Genomic DNA, 18,968 nt, shown 5'->3' on the forward strand with positions numbered 1-18,968 from the left:
GATGTATTCCTGCTGTTCTGAGGCAGTTTTAAACCCAGACAGTATACTCATCTCCCCTTTCCTGCACCTACCCACTGCCCCACTGCGCCTCCGCTCCCTCCCCTCTTCTCCCTCTCCCTCCTCTCCTCTCCCTTCCCTCCCCCCTCCCCCCTCCTCTCCCTCCCCTCTTCTCCCTCTCCTTCCCCTCCTCTCCCTCCCCTCTTCTTCCTCTCCTTCCCCTCCTCTCCCTCCCATCGTCTCCCTCTCCCTCCCCTCCTCTCCATCTCCCTACCCTCCTCTCCCTCCCCTTCTCTCCCTTCCCTCTCCTCCTCTCCCTCCCCTCCACTCCTCTCCCTCCCCTCTTCTCCCTCTCCTCCCCCCTCGCCTCCTTCCCTCCCCTCTTCTCCCTCTCCTCCTCTCCCTCCCCTCTTCTCCCTCTCCTCCTCTCCTTCCCCCTCCCCTCCTCTCCCTCCCCTCTTCTCCCTCTCCTTCCCCTCCTCTCCCTCCCATCGTCTCCCTCTCCCTCCTCTCTCTCCCCTCTTCTCCCTCTCCCTCCCCTCCCTCCCCTCTTCTCCCTCTCCCTCCTCTCCCTCCCCTCTTCTCCCTCTCCCTCCCCTCCTCTCCCTCTCCCACCTCTCCCCTCCCTCTCCCACCTCTCCCTCTCCCACCTCTCCCTCTCCTCCTCTCCCTCCCCTCCCCTCTTCTCCCTCTCCCTCCTCTCCCTCCCCTCTTCTCCCTCTCCCTCCCCTCCTCTCCCTCTCCCACCTCTCCCCTCCCTCTCCCACCTCTCCCTCTCCCACCTCTCCCTCTCCTCCTCTCCCTCCACTCCTCTCCCTCCCCTCTTCTCCCTCGCCTCCTCCCCTCCCCTCCTCTCCATCTCCCTACCCTCCTCTCCCTCCCCTTCTCTCCCTTCCCTCTCCTCCTCTCCCTCCCCTCCACTCCTCTCCCTCCCCTCTTCTCCCTCTCCTCCCCCCTCGCCTCCTCCCCTCCCCTCTTCTCCCTCTCCTCCTCTCCCTCCCCTCTTCTCCCTCTCCTCCTCTCTTCTCCCTCTCCACCTCTCCTTCCCCCTCCCCTCCTCTCCCTCCCCTCTTCTCCCTCTCCTTCCCCTCCTCTCCCTCCCATCGTCTCCCTCTCCCTCCTCTCTCTCCCCTCTTCTCCCTCTCCCTCCCCTCCACTCCCTCCCCTCTTCTCCCTCCTCTCCCTCCCCTCTTCTCCCTCTCCCTCCCCTCCTCTCCCTCTCCCACCTCTCCCCTCCCTCTCCCACCTCTCCCCTCCCTCTCCCACCTCTCCCACCTCTCCCTCTCCTCCTCTCCCTCTCCTCTTCTCCCTCTCCCTCCTCTCCCTCCCCTCTTCTCCCTCCCCTCCTCTCCCTCTCCCACCTCTCCCCTCCCTCTCCCACCTCTCCCTCTCCCACCTCTCCCTGTCCTCCTCTCCCTCCACTCCTCTCCCTCCCCTCTTCTCCCTCGCCTCCTCCCCTCCCCTCTTCTCCCTCTCCTCCTTTCCCTCCCCTCTTCTCCCTCCCTGCCTCTCCCTCCCCTCTTCTCCCTCTCCCTCCCCGCCTCTCCCTCCCATCTTCTCCATCCCCTCCCCGCCCCTCCTCTCCCTCCCCCTCCCATCCACTCTCTCTCCCTCCTCCCCTCCCCTCGCCTCTTCTCCCTCTCCCTCCCCTCCCCTCCTCTCCTTCCCCCTCCAGATTGCAGAGTGGGAGGAGCAACAGCTTGATGAACAGGTCAACTTCAGCAACTGCAAGATCGACCCCGCCCCTTTTCAACTTGTGGAACGTACCTCACTGCATAAGGTCTGTCTGTCTGTCTGTCTGTCTGTCTGTCTGTCTGTCTGTCTGTCTGTCTGTCTGTCTGTCTGTCTGACCGTCCGACCGACCGACCGACCGTCTGTGGGACCATCGTTCTGAGTATGTCAGAGATTGTGAGACTGAGTCTCATTACTTGTGTTAATAGTAACAGTAACATTGTGACTGAACCACGGAACCTGCATACACATGCATGGTTTATTGTTGCATGTCTCTAGCTTTGTATATCCCGACACACACACACACACACACACACACACACACACACACACACACACACACACACACACACACACACACACACACACACACACACACACACACAGGATGGTTGCTCCTTGACTGGCAGCAGAAGAAGAACACATGTGCATGAAAGGGGGAGCTTTTGAGCTATGTTAATTTAGGTGTCCCATTGCAGCACAGGCTCTCGCTTTCGCTCTCTCCAGCTCTCTCTCCCTCTCTCTCTAGCTCTCTCTCCCTCTCTTTCTCTGGCTCTGGCTCAGCTCTAGCTCTCTCTCTCTCACACTATCACTCTCTCTCTCTCTCTAGTAATATTTCTTTCTAACTCTTTCTGTCTTACTCGCTCTACCTTCCACACAAAACGTCCTCAAGCATATTTAACAAACTCCCACCTGCTCACACAGAATGCGCACACACACACACACACACAAACCGACAAACACACAGATATTGCGTTAAAAATGTGTTTTTGAGATGTGAACATATATTCTTTAAGGATATACCAAGGTGCTCTACCTGTAAAGCACTCGTAGTGCTTTACAGGTGTATGCAGACCACATGAGCACAAACAGGGAATTACATAAGAATCTGTCAAGGAGACACACACAGTACGTTTACATGCACAGCTTAATCCGATTAAGGGCATAGTTTGACTATGCTCCTCAATTGGACAACTGCAATTGCCCGATTATAGCAGAGCAAGCAGCCCCTCCGGCGGTGGAGCAGCTCTGACGGGAGTCCGTATATGGCATCAATCCCTTTCTCCTCCAATACACGGTTCAATCTGGACTTCAGAGAGTCAAAGCCAACGTTCCTTCCCCCAATTCCTTCTACTCCATGGGCGAGATAACCCCCACTACGAATCTTTACTTGTTGTGGAAGTACCAGAGAGTCGGAGAACCCAACACAGTCTTTAAGAATCATAATATCAGAGAATATCCCCCTCAGTTCGGCTGCGGCGCAATGAATGAATAAAGATCGTTAAAACTTTGGAAGTAAAAAACATTTATTTTGACAGATGTGGCCAAAGTTAGTACTTTACAACCTTGTTGATGACCAACATTTAGAAAAACATGTACTTTTAATTCAGCCTTGGGTGAACGCGTAGTGTGTACTGAATGCATGTTGATGACGATACACTTCTTATAGTGGGTTACTACATTAGCACGACACCGGCTTCCTCCATCTTCTGCGCCACCTTTTTAAATAAATCAGTTCTCGTTGTCTGACGGCGACAACAACACGACTACCGTCTCCTTCTATTTCCGGCTCAATGCCCCCAGAAAAGATCTCGAGCATGCGCAGAACGCAACATAAAATTCCAAATCGATTGACCGTAAACGTGCACGCTTAGGGCCATATTTTAACAGTCTGAAACACTAGTGAGAAGCGCGAAACACAAGTAGCTTTGTGGGCGGATCTCTGGCGCTGTTGCTATTATACCGGCGGATAAATGACTCTTGGGCCCGACGCCAATCTAAAATGGGTTGGTCTGAAACCCATTTTAGATTGGTGAAAAAACCCAGAAACCCAGGTGTTTTTTGGGCATAACATGCAACAAACCAATGAGAGTGCCATCTCCCATCCCCTTTAAGAGACAGTGTATTTCACCTTGAGAAGTTGATATTTTGACAGCGTGTTTGCAGTCTCCGCTGAGACAGATGAAAGACCACATGAATTTCAAACTTCAAAAGGCTCAGTCTAGGGCCAAATAATAGGCCTAATTCACACATGGAATACCATTTTCTTCTACAACTTCAGAAACACTCAGTACCCTTACATGCACAGCTTAATCAGATTAAAGCCATAGTTCGACTATGCTCCTCAATTGCACAACTGCAATTGTCCGAGTATGCATGGCGGTGAGAAAATCGATTCATTGGCCGAAGCATGTCATGCCCCAATACGATAGGTGGCTCTGTATCCATTTCAACTAGTGGTAGTAGAGCCACCGGCTTACCTCTTTACGTCAGCAGCAACAACAAACTCAGGCGGCCGCGGCATTCGAGAAAGGTGTTTTCAGTAGACAGCTGTCAGTTCACTTCGGGTCCATGTCATTTCTCAGACGCTCCATTGTTCCGACCTCACGGTCGTATGTGGACTCCTCCGGCAGAGTCCAGCAGGAGGAGTCCGCATACGACCGCGGGTCGGAACAAATGGACCATCTGAAAAATTACATGGACCCGAAGTGAACTGACAGCTGTCCTGCATACGGCAACCCTTTCTCTCATTTGTCGCGTTTCAACTTGGACTTCAGAGAGTCAAAGCCTAGTTATTAGCATTTGTTTATTTACCCGATTATGACTCTGCATGTATACACATGAGTCTAAGTCGTCATGACAATTTCAGCAAAGAGAACTTAACACATATATGAGTGGACGCAACTGTGGTCTATTTAATGATAAGCGGCAATACATTAACAAACATTGTTTCTTACCAGTATTGTATACATTATCGTTATCGACTTTGTAATATGCATGTGTCCCCCCGTTAATATACATTGCCATCGACTGTATTATGCATTACGCTTCTTACCGCTGCATCAGCTGTTCTTTCCCAAATAATTTAACCAACGTTATAATTTACCCTAAAACAAGATTTTGTTTTGGAAGGCTGGGATATAGTCTACTTTGCTCGAGTTTATTATTGTTGTTATTGTAACGTTCACCTCACGTGGTGCAGCGTCGAATAAACAGTCGATGTCCGGCTTGCAATCCCGCTCTTTATTTAGTAAATCCACAGTTTATCTCCGATCACTGTTGGCCGTGACCACTCGTACCTTAACCCGTAACACAGGTCTCACTACCACAAGCCGCCGCTTCCGGACCCCCCCTCACGTTGTCCCCCCCCCCCTTCTCGCGAGACAATCCCTTATAAACCCCCACTAATAACATGAGTACATAACCCAACACATGAGAACATTTGTATTGCTGCTGAACGCATAATAACAGAACCACATTAACCCAGCTCGTTACATTATTATTATTTTAACGCTTGGCATAGCCTTTGCTGCGAGGGAAAATCAGCTTTACGCCGGGTGCAAACTAGCAATGATACATGCGTCGGTGTAGAAAGTAAATTGCGCTGGGTGCAAGATAGGACCCTTAATGCGACTATCAGTCGAATAATCTAGGGGTTTTAATCCGACGATGAAAAACCTGGTTTGATTCGATTTTAGTCTGACTAAACTGTATACATGCATCTTAATAATCCGATCATAGCCCAATAACTCGATTTTCTTGAGTTTCATGTAAACGCACTGATTCACCAAACTCTCCTTCTACCTGGAAGAAGAACACAGGGCCCAGGGGAATCCCTTTGTTGTACAGATGTGGTCCAGCCCAGTAGAGGGTTATTAGGCTGTGAAAAAAAAAGCTCATTGGCATCAGACCTGTGTGATGGTGTGAAAGCGGAATGTTGGCATGCTGAAGAGCTGCTTTGATTCTGCAGCTTCCAAGCAGGCCAACCGCCTTGGTCCCCGTCCGTTTAGAGTGATTCTTTACAGGGAAGGGAACAGCGCTCAAGACACACAGCAGATTAGAAACCTTGGGGTTCATCATCATGGAGCAGAGGGAAGGAAGCCCGGGAAGGAGCACCTGTACCACAAACCAGCAGGTGGTGTCTGAGGATGACATCATCAGCCTGGCTCCCAGACTTGGAGCCATGCCATAAGGCCTGTATGAACTCCAGCTCAACGACAAGCTGATCCAACTCTCCCCGCTGAAGCCCCAGTGATGTCTGCAAGTCAATCACAATACACTTATCAACTAGTTTCCCTGGTAAAGGACTTAATGGGACAAAGCAAGAAAGGAAAATATAACCTGAGAAGTGCAAAAGCTAAAAACTGTCATCACAACATCATCACAGAATCTGCCACTGCCTCAGCCCTCTGAGAATCTATCCCATCCCTCTGAGTATTATATATATGTCTCAGAGGGGCATACCCCACCCCTCTCCGAATCTACCCCACCCCTCTCCGAATCTACCCCAAACCTCTCAGATCTATCCCACCCCTCTCCGAATCTACCCCACCCCTCTCTGTTCTACCCTACCCATCTCCGAATCGACCCCATCCCTCTCAGAACTTATCCCACCCCTCTCAGTATCTATCACTTCCCTCTCAGAATTTATCCCGCCCCTCTCCGAATCTACCCCACCCCTCTCAGAATCTATCCCACCCCTCTAAGTGTCTTCTCACCCCTCTCAGAATCGAACACATCCCTCTCAGTTGCCTCTCTGAAGTTGCTAGGAGTGAGTTCACACCCAGAAATAGGACTGGTTGAAATAACATGCAGGAAAGTCCTTGTGTTCCCCTGCCTTCACTCGCCCCTAGATGGCACTCGCCCAGCTTCCCATCACCCTACACCTCCACACTGGATCCAAAGCAGAGGGATAGAAGCACCTACACACAGTCAAGCACACCACTAGATAGTGTTCTGGCCACACCCCAGAATGCATCCTTCCTCACCAGGCGTGGACGTTGAAGCAATCCTTCTTCTCTTTGAGCGTGTGACTGGCACTCGGGCCTGGCCGAGTCTGGATGAGCTCACCGCCTCATTCCTCTTCCCACTGGCCAAGGGCTAGAGGCATATTCAGAAATGGAGGAGCAGTCATCCGATCATTAGTTGGACCCCTAGAGATGCACTGCTTGCCAAATTTGGCAAGCACCGGAGACATACGGGCTACATTTCACCCATATACACCACTTGGTGAGTCAGAGTCACGGATTTAAGGGGCTGCAACGGCGATGGGTGAGACCAGACATGGACTCAAAAGAGCACATTTCCGAAGCAGTAATTCTGGAACAGATGCTGCGAATGTTACCAAGACTTTAAGAATAGGACCCTGGCGATGCTGGCTCCCAGTATTTAAACGTTCGGCGAGGATTCAAGCCCCTGAAGCCTAACACAAGAGGGTTTCTTTCAGAGCAGTGACCATAGAGGGGGTGGTCAAGGATAGGGTCAATCTGGGCTCATTAGAGGGCTCAGGGTCCAATTATTCGAAGGGCTTAGTCTGGTTCATTGTCCGCAGCCAGGTCTTCAGTCAACCCCCAAGCTTTGGCTATGTTCCCTGTCCACCAGCAGAAAGAGCCGTCTGTTCTCATGCTGAAAAAAGCTGTTCTTACTCCAATGGTCGACCTGTGAAGGCTTTGCCTGACACCGGTAGCTCCTATCCCTCATTAAACACTAAAACTGTGTCTCTGGGTAAACTTGACTATGTCCACTCTTTACAGTGCGTACACAGTGATCTTAAGAGCTATCCAGCCACTGATGTTACTGTCTGCATTGAAGACCAAGCTCCTCTTCTCAGAGTGGGAGTTGTTTAACATTTACATGACAATCGTATTCTTCAAGAGATGAGCCTGTGCTTCGTTAAGTCATCCGTGATTCAAAAGGCAAATCCAAGTTTCTTGTTCAGACTATTTGTGACTCATACCCAGTTATTACACATTGACAAGCAGACAGGCAAGGCTTGGACCCATGGAGGACACAAAGGTCCCCGGAAAAGAAAAGGAAAACATTGAATTGGAAAAGAAAAGGGTGCTCCACTGGCAACTGATGTTTCTCGCTTGAACTTCAACAGAAAGTACCAGGGAATATTGATGATCTTCATAGAGCCACCTCTTCCCTTGCATCCCTAAAAGTCCATTTCATGACAGCAGTCAGAGATATCTCTTGGTCTAGTATTTGAGTACCCATAGAGTAATCTACGTTAATGGTGACACTAAAAATCGCTCAGTTGCGCCTCACCACTCTGGATGTGCTGGATATTGGATGTTGGCAGATACCACTGGAACTGAGATCATGAGCATACACAGCCTTTCGCACTCCCACCGGACTTCACCATTACACCGTAATTAATTCCAGGCTACGTGGAGCTCCTGCAACGATTCAACATCCCAAGGACAAAGTATTACAAGGATATGAGAAGTTCAGTACAGAATATTTTAGTCATAGTCATATTCAGTAGTGCCTAGGAACCACCTCTACTCCAAGTAAGCCAAATCCTGGACAGGATATGTGGCGCGTTGATCACCACACTTAGAGGTTGATACATTTTTGGCAATTCACACTCCATCTCTCACACCGAGTTGGCGGAAGAGGTTGGTTGTTGTTCCGTTGTGCTGAGGACTGGTTGCCGAAATATTTTGCTCCTAATGCTAGTCTGAGCTTGGTCAGACTTCAGGGAGCCAAACTCTGTCCAAATAACAGTAGTGGTTTGACCTTTCTTCTGAACAATTTCCTCACTTTTTTTCCTCGCACTCGGTTTCACCTCCGCTCAGATGTCTTCTTAATAGTTGTAAGCTTCTCCAACCAGGTGGTCATCATAAGGGGAAGTTGCCGGAAACATGTGTCTATCATATGTGCTTGTTTACTTGCTGTAAGATTGGCTGTATCATTGTTTTGTAGATAGAGAAAATCAGGCTAAGAAATAACTATAGAAAATAAATCTCATTAATTTATCATCGTTATCCTGGAAATGTTAGCATGCATATTTTGGAGAAAGATTTAATGGCCAACCACACTGTCCATTGATCATGTCTCTGCCTCCACCCTCTCCAGACCCACACCATCTTCTCCCTGCTGGGCTTGGACCACGCCTACGTGACCAGCATCGGACGGCTCATCGGGGTGGTCTCCCTCAAAGAGGTAAGGCTGCTCCTCACTCCACGTCCTGTTGACCAGTGACGCCGGAACTAATCGCAGGCGGATGGGGTTGATCCTTCAGGTGTGAAGAGTTGATTACATTGAGTTCGCTAGCCGGCAGTGTGTCTGTGCATTACAGGCTTTATTTGAACATCATGACTATAGACAGTGTATATATAGTGTATCCTCTATGGACATCATATTTCTCTTGGCTGCAGAGAAAGCTACAAAGTTGAGGTTTCTTTCTTTCTTTAGTTATTTATCTTATTCAAATTGTCGATGACATACTCTGTTGACGAACATGAATCGCCGTTGTCATTTCAAGGCGTCTTTAAGGGAGATACGAGTTCATGTGTGAACCCCTTTACTAGTTATTTTGCGGCCCTTGTTCTCAGCCCAGTTAATCCCCTCCCAGTAGCCCCACCCAATGCCGCCACACAGACACTGGGCCCTATTTTAACGGTCTGAAACGCAAGTGAGAAGCGCCAAACGCAAGTAGCTTTGTGGGCGGTTCTATGGCGATGTTGCTATTTTACCGGCGGATAAATGACTCTTGTGCCCGGCGCAAATCTAAAAAAGGTTGGTCTGAAGTAGCCTGATTACTCGTGGGTGTGGTTTGGGCGTAACTTGCAATAAACCAATGAGAGTGCCATCTCCCATCCCCTTTAAGAGCCATGAGCGCATTTGAATCTGACGAGTTGATATTTTGACAGCATGTTTGCAGTCTCCGATGAGACAGATGCATGACCACATGATTTCAAACTTCAAAGGGCTCAGTTTATGGCCAAATAATAGCGTTTTCTATCACAACTTCAGAAATACTGAGACCTCAAATAAATTTTGGTGAAGAAAACTGAACACACATATGATATGCGGTAAATGTGGTTCTATTTAATGATATACGCAATACGTTAACAAACGTTGTTTCTTACCAGCAAGGGCGTAGGAACCGGGGGGGACAGAGGGGACGTGTCCCCTCCAATATTGGAGACAAGGCGCATTTGTCCCACCTAAAAATTATACCGGGGGGAGAAAAATATTTTATTTTATTTTGAAAGCGCAACACAGCGTCTTGTCACCGCTTCTTATTCTAAAAAACTGGATGATTGTGCGTGCAATTAAAGAATTGATTTGATATTTATCAGTTCATTACTGCCATTCAAAATGTGTTTTCCTTTACATTTACAAATGTATCTTTTTAGTAGAATAAAATATATTTGTGAATTTTTTCAGTGTAGTTAATTTATGACATATTTCTGTTCAAACCATTAACGGATCTGTCAGGTTTCCGATATGTGTCCCCCCCAATGTTAAACTCATTCCTACGCCCCTGCTTACCAGTACTGTATGCCTTATCGTTATCGACTTTTGTTCCTAATATGCCTGTTAATATACATTTCCATGGACTGTATTACACGTTACGTGTTTAGTTTGCGTGTGTTTATACAGATGGAAGCACACGCGCCCGCATTCATTCATTCTTTTTAACACTCACTCGCGGTAAAACAATGTTTTCTCACAATCAAATACACATCAATCCTAAAAGTTATGGGCTTGTAAACGATGTCTGTGTCAAGAAAATATGTGTTTGCTGTACGGTGTTTGCAGATGCATTGATTTAAAAGTACAACTTATAACCGCTATATCAGCTGTTCTTTGCCAACTAATTTACCAAGAATGTGTGGCTAGGTAGATGAGAGAAGCAAAGTGTATGCGCGAGGTGCACAAGCAACATTATGCATGTGCCCTTACAATAACATCTGAACAACGCGCCACTGACTTTAAACCAGGTATTTCCTGGTTTGTGGCACAATTGTTTTCTGAAACTGCAAAATAGCACCAGGAAACGTTTGCGCCAGAACACGCCTCCTCCTTTCACCGAACTGCCCCTTGGGGCGAAAGATCATTCCCTAATTTACCGACGCCTGGCGATGGAGGGAAAAGAACGCTCTGCGCCAGTTGCAAACTAGCAACGACACATGCGTCAGTGTAGAAACTCAATTGCGCTTGATGCAAGATAAGGCCCACTGGCTTTCATATGTCAAAGCCAAATAGAAGGACGACTAACTTAGAGAGGATCAAATCACAGGAGGAGTTTTCTGCTCCAGCTCTGTGAGTCACGTGGGGCAGGCATAGCAAGGCATCTGAAAACAATACGAGCTGTATCATAGAGACATGAATCTAGGTAAAAAGATGTCAGCGTGGAGTGAAGAGCAGAGATTTGTGGTAATAATGGTTTCCATGGTGTAACCATGCGGGGTGTGGTGCAGGCATTATGGATTCTAGGTTTAAGTGTCTGGCACTCGAGTGATGCTAGGAAGCCGGGCACTTGGAGCAGATGGGAGCGAGAGCTCTCGCTGCTTTGACAGGTTGATCCATCATCTGGAGCGCAGCGCTCGTAGGGAAGAGTACAACGACACGAACGAAGCGCACGGTGGTCAAAGAAACACAGACGTCGATATCTACGGCCCTCTCCGTCTCTCTCAGCGAGTCGAATCGAAAAAGTCTGGCGCACATCAAAAGGAACGCAGGTTTTTGGTGAACGGCCTCTGAATCAAAAGCACGTAATCAGGCAGGCCTAGACAAAGGATTGATTGATTAATTAGCGTGAAAAGACCTATGTGGCTCTCTTGTCTCTCGCTGAAGCATGCGTCCTCCTCCTTTTGCTTTTTATCGCACTATAAACTCTCTCCAGCTCCATTATCCCTCTCTCTCACGCTTCACGCTCTTCTGTGCTGTTTATCCAGCCGTGCCTCTTCATGTTTCCTCTAGAACGGTTCTTTACTCCACGCTCACCCTCTTTATCGTCTACTCTGTCTGCACCTCGTTGTAAAACCCCTCTTCCTCCCTCCTCCCCATCATCATCATTTTCCGAAGATTGACTACAACAAGCGCTCATTGATCCATGTGTTCTTGTCGTATTGATTTCAATCAGGTTAACGCCAACAGTGAGAATCACTTAGGTCAGACTTGGCCAACGGGAATATTTTAGGCCACTTGAATTTCAATTCACATTCTTATGTTGATGTTAATTAATTGCCCCCAGTAGCCTTTCTTAAATGTGAAGTTGGCATTTTCTTTTCTTATGGTGTATTTTATGTGCTTACTAACCAGCAATAAATGAATTCATTTATATTCAAATAATATGTTTCTGGAATTGGTATCCATTATCATCAATTGTATTTTCTTCTCTTCTATTCTTCTGCTTTACCGCGTCTCTTATGCGTCTTCACGTAGAGTCGGTAAGCTTTGTCGGTGGCTTGTTGCTTTAAATATTGCCTCCGTAAAGGAATATGGGATACCACTATCTCCTTTCCTTTCACAAAGGTTGCTCAGGAGTAACCTATGCTAAAGGAGGGTTAAAGGAAGCATCAAGGCTCCTTTCCTAAGCATTTTTAGAATTCAAACCACCTTTCCTCCAAGCACTTCCGGGTCATCTCCATAGGAAAGGAAATTTCCTAAGCTAAAAAGAGAATTCGTAGAGGCCCCGGCTGTGTGGAGGGAGTGAGAGAGCAACCGGTGGCAATACCCAGGAGGAGAGCAGTTGAGTCATTGAGGGAGAAAATGACATGTCATCTGGCTACTCCCCTCACTGCACCATTGATCCCACACACAAACACACACACACACACACACACACACACACACACACACACTATAGTGTTGGCAACAGCCCTCGCATAATTGCCATGGTAGCCATTTATAATAGCACCAGTTTTGCGTTGCAGATTTGAATGGTCGTGGAGTTAGAAAACATCCACCGCTCCGATCTCAGATTAAACGCCAGCGCTAGGGAGGTGTTCCGGATAAGCTCAGTGAGATTGAATCCTGTTTACCGATTTCTTCCCTTCTTTAATGCTCTCCCTTAGCTCCCATCTGTTGGCTGTCACACATCAGCCTAAGATATGAACGCGTGGACTTTTTAAACACTTTACCATAAGCAAATTGTGTTGATACAGAATCCTGTCTGCTGTGAGATCAATTCAGGCCAAAAAAAAAATTAAACATAAAGCGAAATAAAACAAATATAATAATATTTGTTCATAATATACAGTAAAACAGACACACACTGAGTAAAACATCATAATATACATAATAGACAGGGTTAACAGATCAGCGGCAGTGGACAAATTATAAATTATCACAGCTAGTGACCACATGTTTGATTTACCAAAAGCCATTATTTTTATGTTTGGAAAATGAGGTGAGAGTTGGTAGTTCGCGTATTACACTTGGTATGGAGTTCCAGGTATTCGTTGCTCTATAGGAAAAAAATGCCTGGCTAAAGGTACTTCTCCTAAAGGGAACTGTGCAATTACCTCTGGAGCCTGCTCTGGTTGTGCTGTCTGTATTCCTTTTGATATATTTCTGTAAAGGAGGTGGAGCTAAACCATGAATGATTTTAAAAACTAAAATATTGTCTGTTTATTTCATAGTGTTTTCCATATGAAGCAACTCAAGTTTCTTTAAAATCTGACAGTGATGATACATTTTAGGTTTTCTATCTAAAACTTTTATAGCTTGTTCATATGTTGACTCTTAGAGGGACTTTACAGTCGTCTTACAAGCTGAAGCATATTATGCAATAGGTCATGTGAGACATGATCATTGCATCAAAGTAAAGCCTAGCTGCTTCATTCGTCTCAGTGTTCAGAGCTCACTGTGCGTGCTCACAGACTTGGTGATTAAGACGTAAGAGAGACTGAGCACTATCTTCGTAAGTTAGAATTGTCTACGAAGATAGCGGCTGCGATTTAGGCAGTGTGATCATTTTGTATTGTATTGGGTTCAGAGCAATATTGTGTATAATACGTCGCAATGGTAAGTTGAGGAAGGTTTTTTTTAATTGATGGAGCCCGGCCATAGCATTCACGTCAGATCAAAATGAAGAGCTCGGTTCCTGGTGGTTTTATGAATGGAGGTAGAACGAGAATGGCAACCTAACACAAATCCTTTCTTTTTCATTTTCTAAAATTCAGGAATTGTGATTGCCTCTTAGTCAGTCCCTGAGTCCGTGAGCATGCTTAGTGATGTGTGAACACTGAGTCGGTTGTTGTTGAGTGTTTGTTATTGGGCTATATTGGAGAAAGCTACCTAGCCAGGACCGTTTCCATGCACTTACTTGTGTTGGGCCATCCAATATACAGCTATAGGAACTGCTCAACACCTGTTTGGGATATAGAGGATGTCAACTGCTGGCCAAATGCCCAATTACAGAACAGGTCGCCAACGCAAGAGGAGGGGAGTTGAACAAAACTCATGGCTGATTTACAAGTAACCCTCGGGTCTTAGCAAACCATCCAAACCCTTTAACAGCATTACTGATAAGTTAAACTCGCTAATGCCAATCAAATTACAAACAAAATGTGCTTCCCCTTTGCTTCTGTGATCTCCTGTTTCAGCTGGGAATGGCTAAATGTTCAAAACCTTGGTTTCATGGTTCATTTCCTAGAGTAGGGAACCATTCAGCTCAGCGCATCATTCGTTCAGCGCACACTTAATGACTAGATATGTGATAAACATTAGCACTGTGGACAAAACTCAAATTCTCAAACTCACAGACCTGAAAATAACCACAAAGACATTGCTTCTAACACAACCAAGATACAGCATCCAAATGAACCACATTCACTTTTGGTGCCAGGGAAGGACTCTGAAAACGCATTGACTGAAAGCTTAAATGTGTGTTGCGTATTTTGCGTGTCTTAAACTGTCTCGTAGTTCACACCACCACAGGAGGTTATGCACTCAAGGTTCACCTACGTCTCAGTCCAGACCACATAGGGCCAAATTGAATAACGCTGTTGAATTGAAACATTGAGAGAGTTTGTGGTCCGATAGAATGAAGGTGCTACCAGAGGTCAAGGTCATCTTCTCAGAGGACGCCAATAGGAATGAATCCACTCACCTCTGAACTATCATTGTCATCATGGTGTCAGTTCTATCTTGCTGATCTATTCCTGTCCGCAACGCTACAGATGTTTTACTGAGCTGTGAGATGTAGATTCTAACAACATGAGAGTTCAAGGCAATGTTGAGAGCAGACATGAACAGAACTAAGGAAAAGGCTATTGGACTGTTGAAAAGGCTACTATGGACTGAGAAGTATGAACTTATAAGTATGGACTGAGAATTAGGGACTGAGAGGTATGGACTGAGAGGTATGAACTGAGAGGTATGGACTGGGAAAGGAGAAGGTTTCCATTGAGCCAGCGTATTAGGGACAGGCCTGAACCTCAGTGTTTGACTGTGACATCAGGAGACAGTTGTATGTTTTCCATTCTTTGGTCAGTACAGCCTTTACTGGACCATCTGAAGCTTAGTTTGTAGATGTAAAGATCAGAAGGTTATGTTAAGGTATCAGGTTATGTAAAGGTTTGGTGTGGTTAAACTAACAATTTAAATCATTGATAAAATACGAGGGGTCTGCTACTTCCATCTAAAATCACAGGAACGGCTGCATGTAACATCTCTCTCTCTCTCTCTCTCTCTGTCTCTCTCTCTGTCTCTCTCTCTCTCTCTCTCTCCAGCTGCGTAAGGCCATCGAGGGCTCTGTGACGGTGAAGGGGACAAAGGTGCGCCCCCCGCTGGCCAGTTTCCGGGACAGTGGCACCAGCAGCAGTGAGAACGAGGCCACTGAGCTCCACAAGCTGTGGGACCGCCACAAGAGCATGTCGCTCCCCCGCGAACACACCCAGTCCGACTCGGATGAGAAGTCCCAATGACGGGCCCGCGGGGGAGGGGCTGAGAGGGGGAGAGGGAGCCAGCATTGACCGCTACCCTTGAAAGCTGCCGACACAAAAGAAGAATCCTCAGGGTTTGGATCGATATGTGATACTGGGAAATGGAGACATCTTTTTTCTGCAGCTTGCCAGAGACCCCCCCACACCCCCACCCACCCCCTCCTGTGTCCCCTACGAGACCCTGCTGAAGAAGACAAGAGAAGACTGCGTAGGGAGTGTTAGTGACCAGGGGTGTATACAGGGTTAGAGTAGAAGTGGAGCATCGTGGACTTAACTGAGGGAGGCCACCGTCTGACCAGCCTGATGTCTGTCCGTCGGCCTCGTGACCAAACTCTGAAACCGTCTCCCCGTCTGAACAAGTCTTCCATTTGTGTTGCGAGGACAAACACAGAGTGAGTGTATGTATTGAGAGAATGGACGAGTGTGTGCATGTAGCAACACGGCTGTTTCTAATAAGGTTTTTATTCTTTTGTAATTCATTTGAACACGTTTTAGTCGTATTATTGTAGTTCTGTTTCACCATCCCGACAGGTGGTTTGGCTGTAACTGAATCTTAGTGATATGGCCCCGTCCTAGTTCAGGAGACAAGGGGGTCCGCCTTCAGTTCCAGACCTTTCTTAGCTCCATCGTGAAGCAGGCTGGTCAAAGGAAACAGCCTTCTCATCTTAAAGTCTCTCTCATGAGAGAGAGAGAGAGAGAGAGAGAGAGAGGCCAATGGGGACCAAACAAGTGGCTACAGCAATACCGAGTACATTATGAGCTGCATAAATTATGAGCTCATATATATCTCTAAAGATATATTTATAGAGAGAGAGAGAGAGAGAGAGATATCTATACCTATGTATATATCAATAGATATAGATATACAGTATTTTTATATATTTATAAATCTCATATAGAGATAGGATATATAAATAACTATATACAGATATATCTATAGATATATGGATATATTAATATATATTTCGATATAGATATCAATATATATGTACCAAGGCCTTCGCAGCAAAGCGGCTCTTTGGGTCCAAGGGAAGAGGCTGGATCTTCTAACATCACCATGCCAACCCTACCCCTGCCATCTCAGTCCTCAGGTGTGCAGAGCTCTGGACACTGAGGTGCATGTCAGGGTGACAAGTAGTACCTCCATTGAGCTTCTCTCAGAGTGAGACCGCTCTCATAGTGAGACTGCTCTCAGAGTGAGACTGCTCTCCGAGTGAGTGTGCTCTCAGAGAGAGACTGCTGTCATAGTGAGACTGCTCTCACAGTGAAACTGTTCTCCGAGTGAGACTGCTCTCACAGTGAGACTGCTCTCAGAGTGAGTCTTCCGTCAGCCCACTCCACGCGGTTTGACAGGCATTGATCAGTGTCTGGCCCCTTGGCTTGGGAATTTTTTTTTTATCAATTTAATATATATATATATTTAACACAATTACTTGGAATATAAGATCCTAATTTAATGTCTTAACAGATTCAATGTGTTTTTTTGTCTCATTTTCTCATTTTTTTGTCAATTATTTGTCTCAAAAATTGTTTTTGATGCCGTGTTTGAAATTCCTGTCATGTTTATTGCAAATTAACCTAGAACAAAGATGTCCACTTCCTGGAGCTGTAACATAAATAGTATTGATACTATTAATAATACTGCTGATAATATTGAGCACTGTGGTGCGTCGAGTGGAAGGTACTGTTGAGCTGTATGGGGTCTGTCTGTGTACACTCCAAGTGCCTCTCCCCTCTTCTTTCGCTGGGCTGCCTCTTCCTCTTTTTTTTATATTGTTGTCGTTAGCAGGGATTAGCATAACAATGCTCTTTCTATAGTCTTGCATGTGAGCATTTTGACAAGGCACACACGCACACTCACTCACTCTTGTTTTCTTTCTGTTTTCTCTCTCAAACCCACACACTCTTACACACATACACTTAAGATAATACGTCAGCGCCACTTTGCAATTATGCACGATCTCCATGGCAACATATCACCCACTCCCCACATCCTTCCCTCTGCGCTCGCCCCTCTGCAGAGATCCACTGGCATGATTCGATTCTCCTCAATGGCCCTTATCCAGTTGATGTTCATCGGTCTGTGACCTTCTATCTCTTTCGTCAACATTTCAACGGTAAAATGACACATGGCATATTTGTGATATTTATTAATCAATGAGTTGAATTTGTGATTCGATTGTTTCCATTCTATGATTTTCCTTTTTGTGGTATGCGGTATTAGAAATACATTTGTGCAATAATAATTGTAACCCAATTTAAATTGGCAATTTAACATGAATGCAATATACCTTCTTTTTTTTACGAAACCTGAAAAGTGTATAAAAATAAAATACATTTTAGGTCAGGAGATCCGAGGTGTGTGTGTGTGTGTGTGTGTTTATGTGTCTGTGTTTATGTGTTTATGTGTGTGTGTGTTTATGTGTTTGTGTGTCTGTGTTCGTGTGTGTGTGTTTGTGTGTGTGTGTTCGTGTGTGTGTGTGTGTGTGTGTGTGTGTGTGTGTTCATGCATGCGTGCATGTGTGTGCGCGTGTGTGTGCGTGCGTGTGGGGGTGTGTGTGTGGTCTCCGTTGCATGAGCCTAACAACAAGGTCATACTATAGTTCTGTACAATCAAAGACGTCTGTTGTGTGCATCTTAGGGAGCTTTGGGGACCCCTGGTTCCACTCCTATTTTCGGGGGGACTGCACGCTTTACCAGGGGCCACCCATTATGCTTTGATGCTTGTGCCAACTCATGCAGTGCTAGGGGCCCTGGTCAAATGTCCCCTGAACTCCTGGTTGCACATCCTAGGCCATTGAACTATGGTAACTCAAGAGGGACAATGCATAACAGAAGAAAAAAGAGACTGAAAAAATGAGTTTGAATCCAGAGGTATTTTTACAGACAATTGAAACAATTTTTTGTATAACAGGAATGAATAAAGACATTTTAACAACACAGCACCTGTATTGGTTACCTTTTAAGATCCCATTTCATGCGTTGTGCGGATTTCTGAAAAATGCTTTGCACAGCAAAGAGAGCCGACTTTATCTGATTCTGCATAAGGTTTCATTGTTTAGCGCACACTCTAGTCTAGAATATTTGTAGACATAAAAAATGCAACGTTCCATTCAGTCATTATTATTCAAACGCAGAGGCTACGCATTAGTCACGTTTCCATCTAAAAGGTGAAGCGAATCTTTAGAAAGTTTGCAAAAAAGAAATTTGAATTAGGTGCGTTTCCATCAAGTGGTTGGAGCGGAAAACTACACACATTCCAGGGCTTTTTGTATCCTTTTTATCACATGCTCTCTCTTAGGTCCCGATGTATAGTGGAATTGCGTTGTTTTTTTTCCATCTAAAATAGCTGTAATGTTTTTTTCTTCGATGAGAGCAAGGAAAAATTTTGCCTCTTCAGCGGTCCAGACGTATCTGTTGGCCATCTGTTCCATGGACGTATTTAAAGGATACATTGTACATATTTATAATTCGAAATTCGTCGCAGCCTTCTTACCACAGATACTTTAGGCAGGGTCTATAGCATATAACTGTGTTGTCTGATTACAG

General features: G+C 46.1%; 1 protein-coding gene across 1 annotated transcript in view; it reads left to right on the forward strand.

The window, feature by feature from the left end:
* The window catches only part of clcn2b (chloride channel, voltage-sensitive 2b), a 131,201-nt gene extending 112,950 nt beyond the window's left edge, over nucleotides 1-18,251 (forward strand). The window contains exons 23-25 of the mRNA XM_079733752.1: nucleotides 1,673-1,777; nucleotides 8,593-8,679; nucleotides 15,207-18,251. Of these exons, the coding sequence (XP_079589878.1) occupies nucleotides 1,673-1,777; nucleotides 8,593-8,679; nucleotides 15,207-15,401 (387 nt within the window). The 3' untranslated portion in view covers nucleotides 15,402-18,251. The remainder of the gene's footprint in view (nucleotides 1-1,672; nucleotides 1,778-8,592; nucleotides 8,680-15,206) is intronic.
* Nucleotides 18,252-18,968: the final 717 nt, after the last annotated feature.

Source organism: Pollachius pollachius (assembly GCF_949987615.1).
Source record: "Pollachius pollachius genome assembly, chromosome: 3".
Classification (NCBI taxonomy): domain Eukaryota; kingdom Metazoa; phylum Chordata; class Actinopteri; order Gadiformes; family Gadidae; genus Pollachius; species Pollachius pollachius.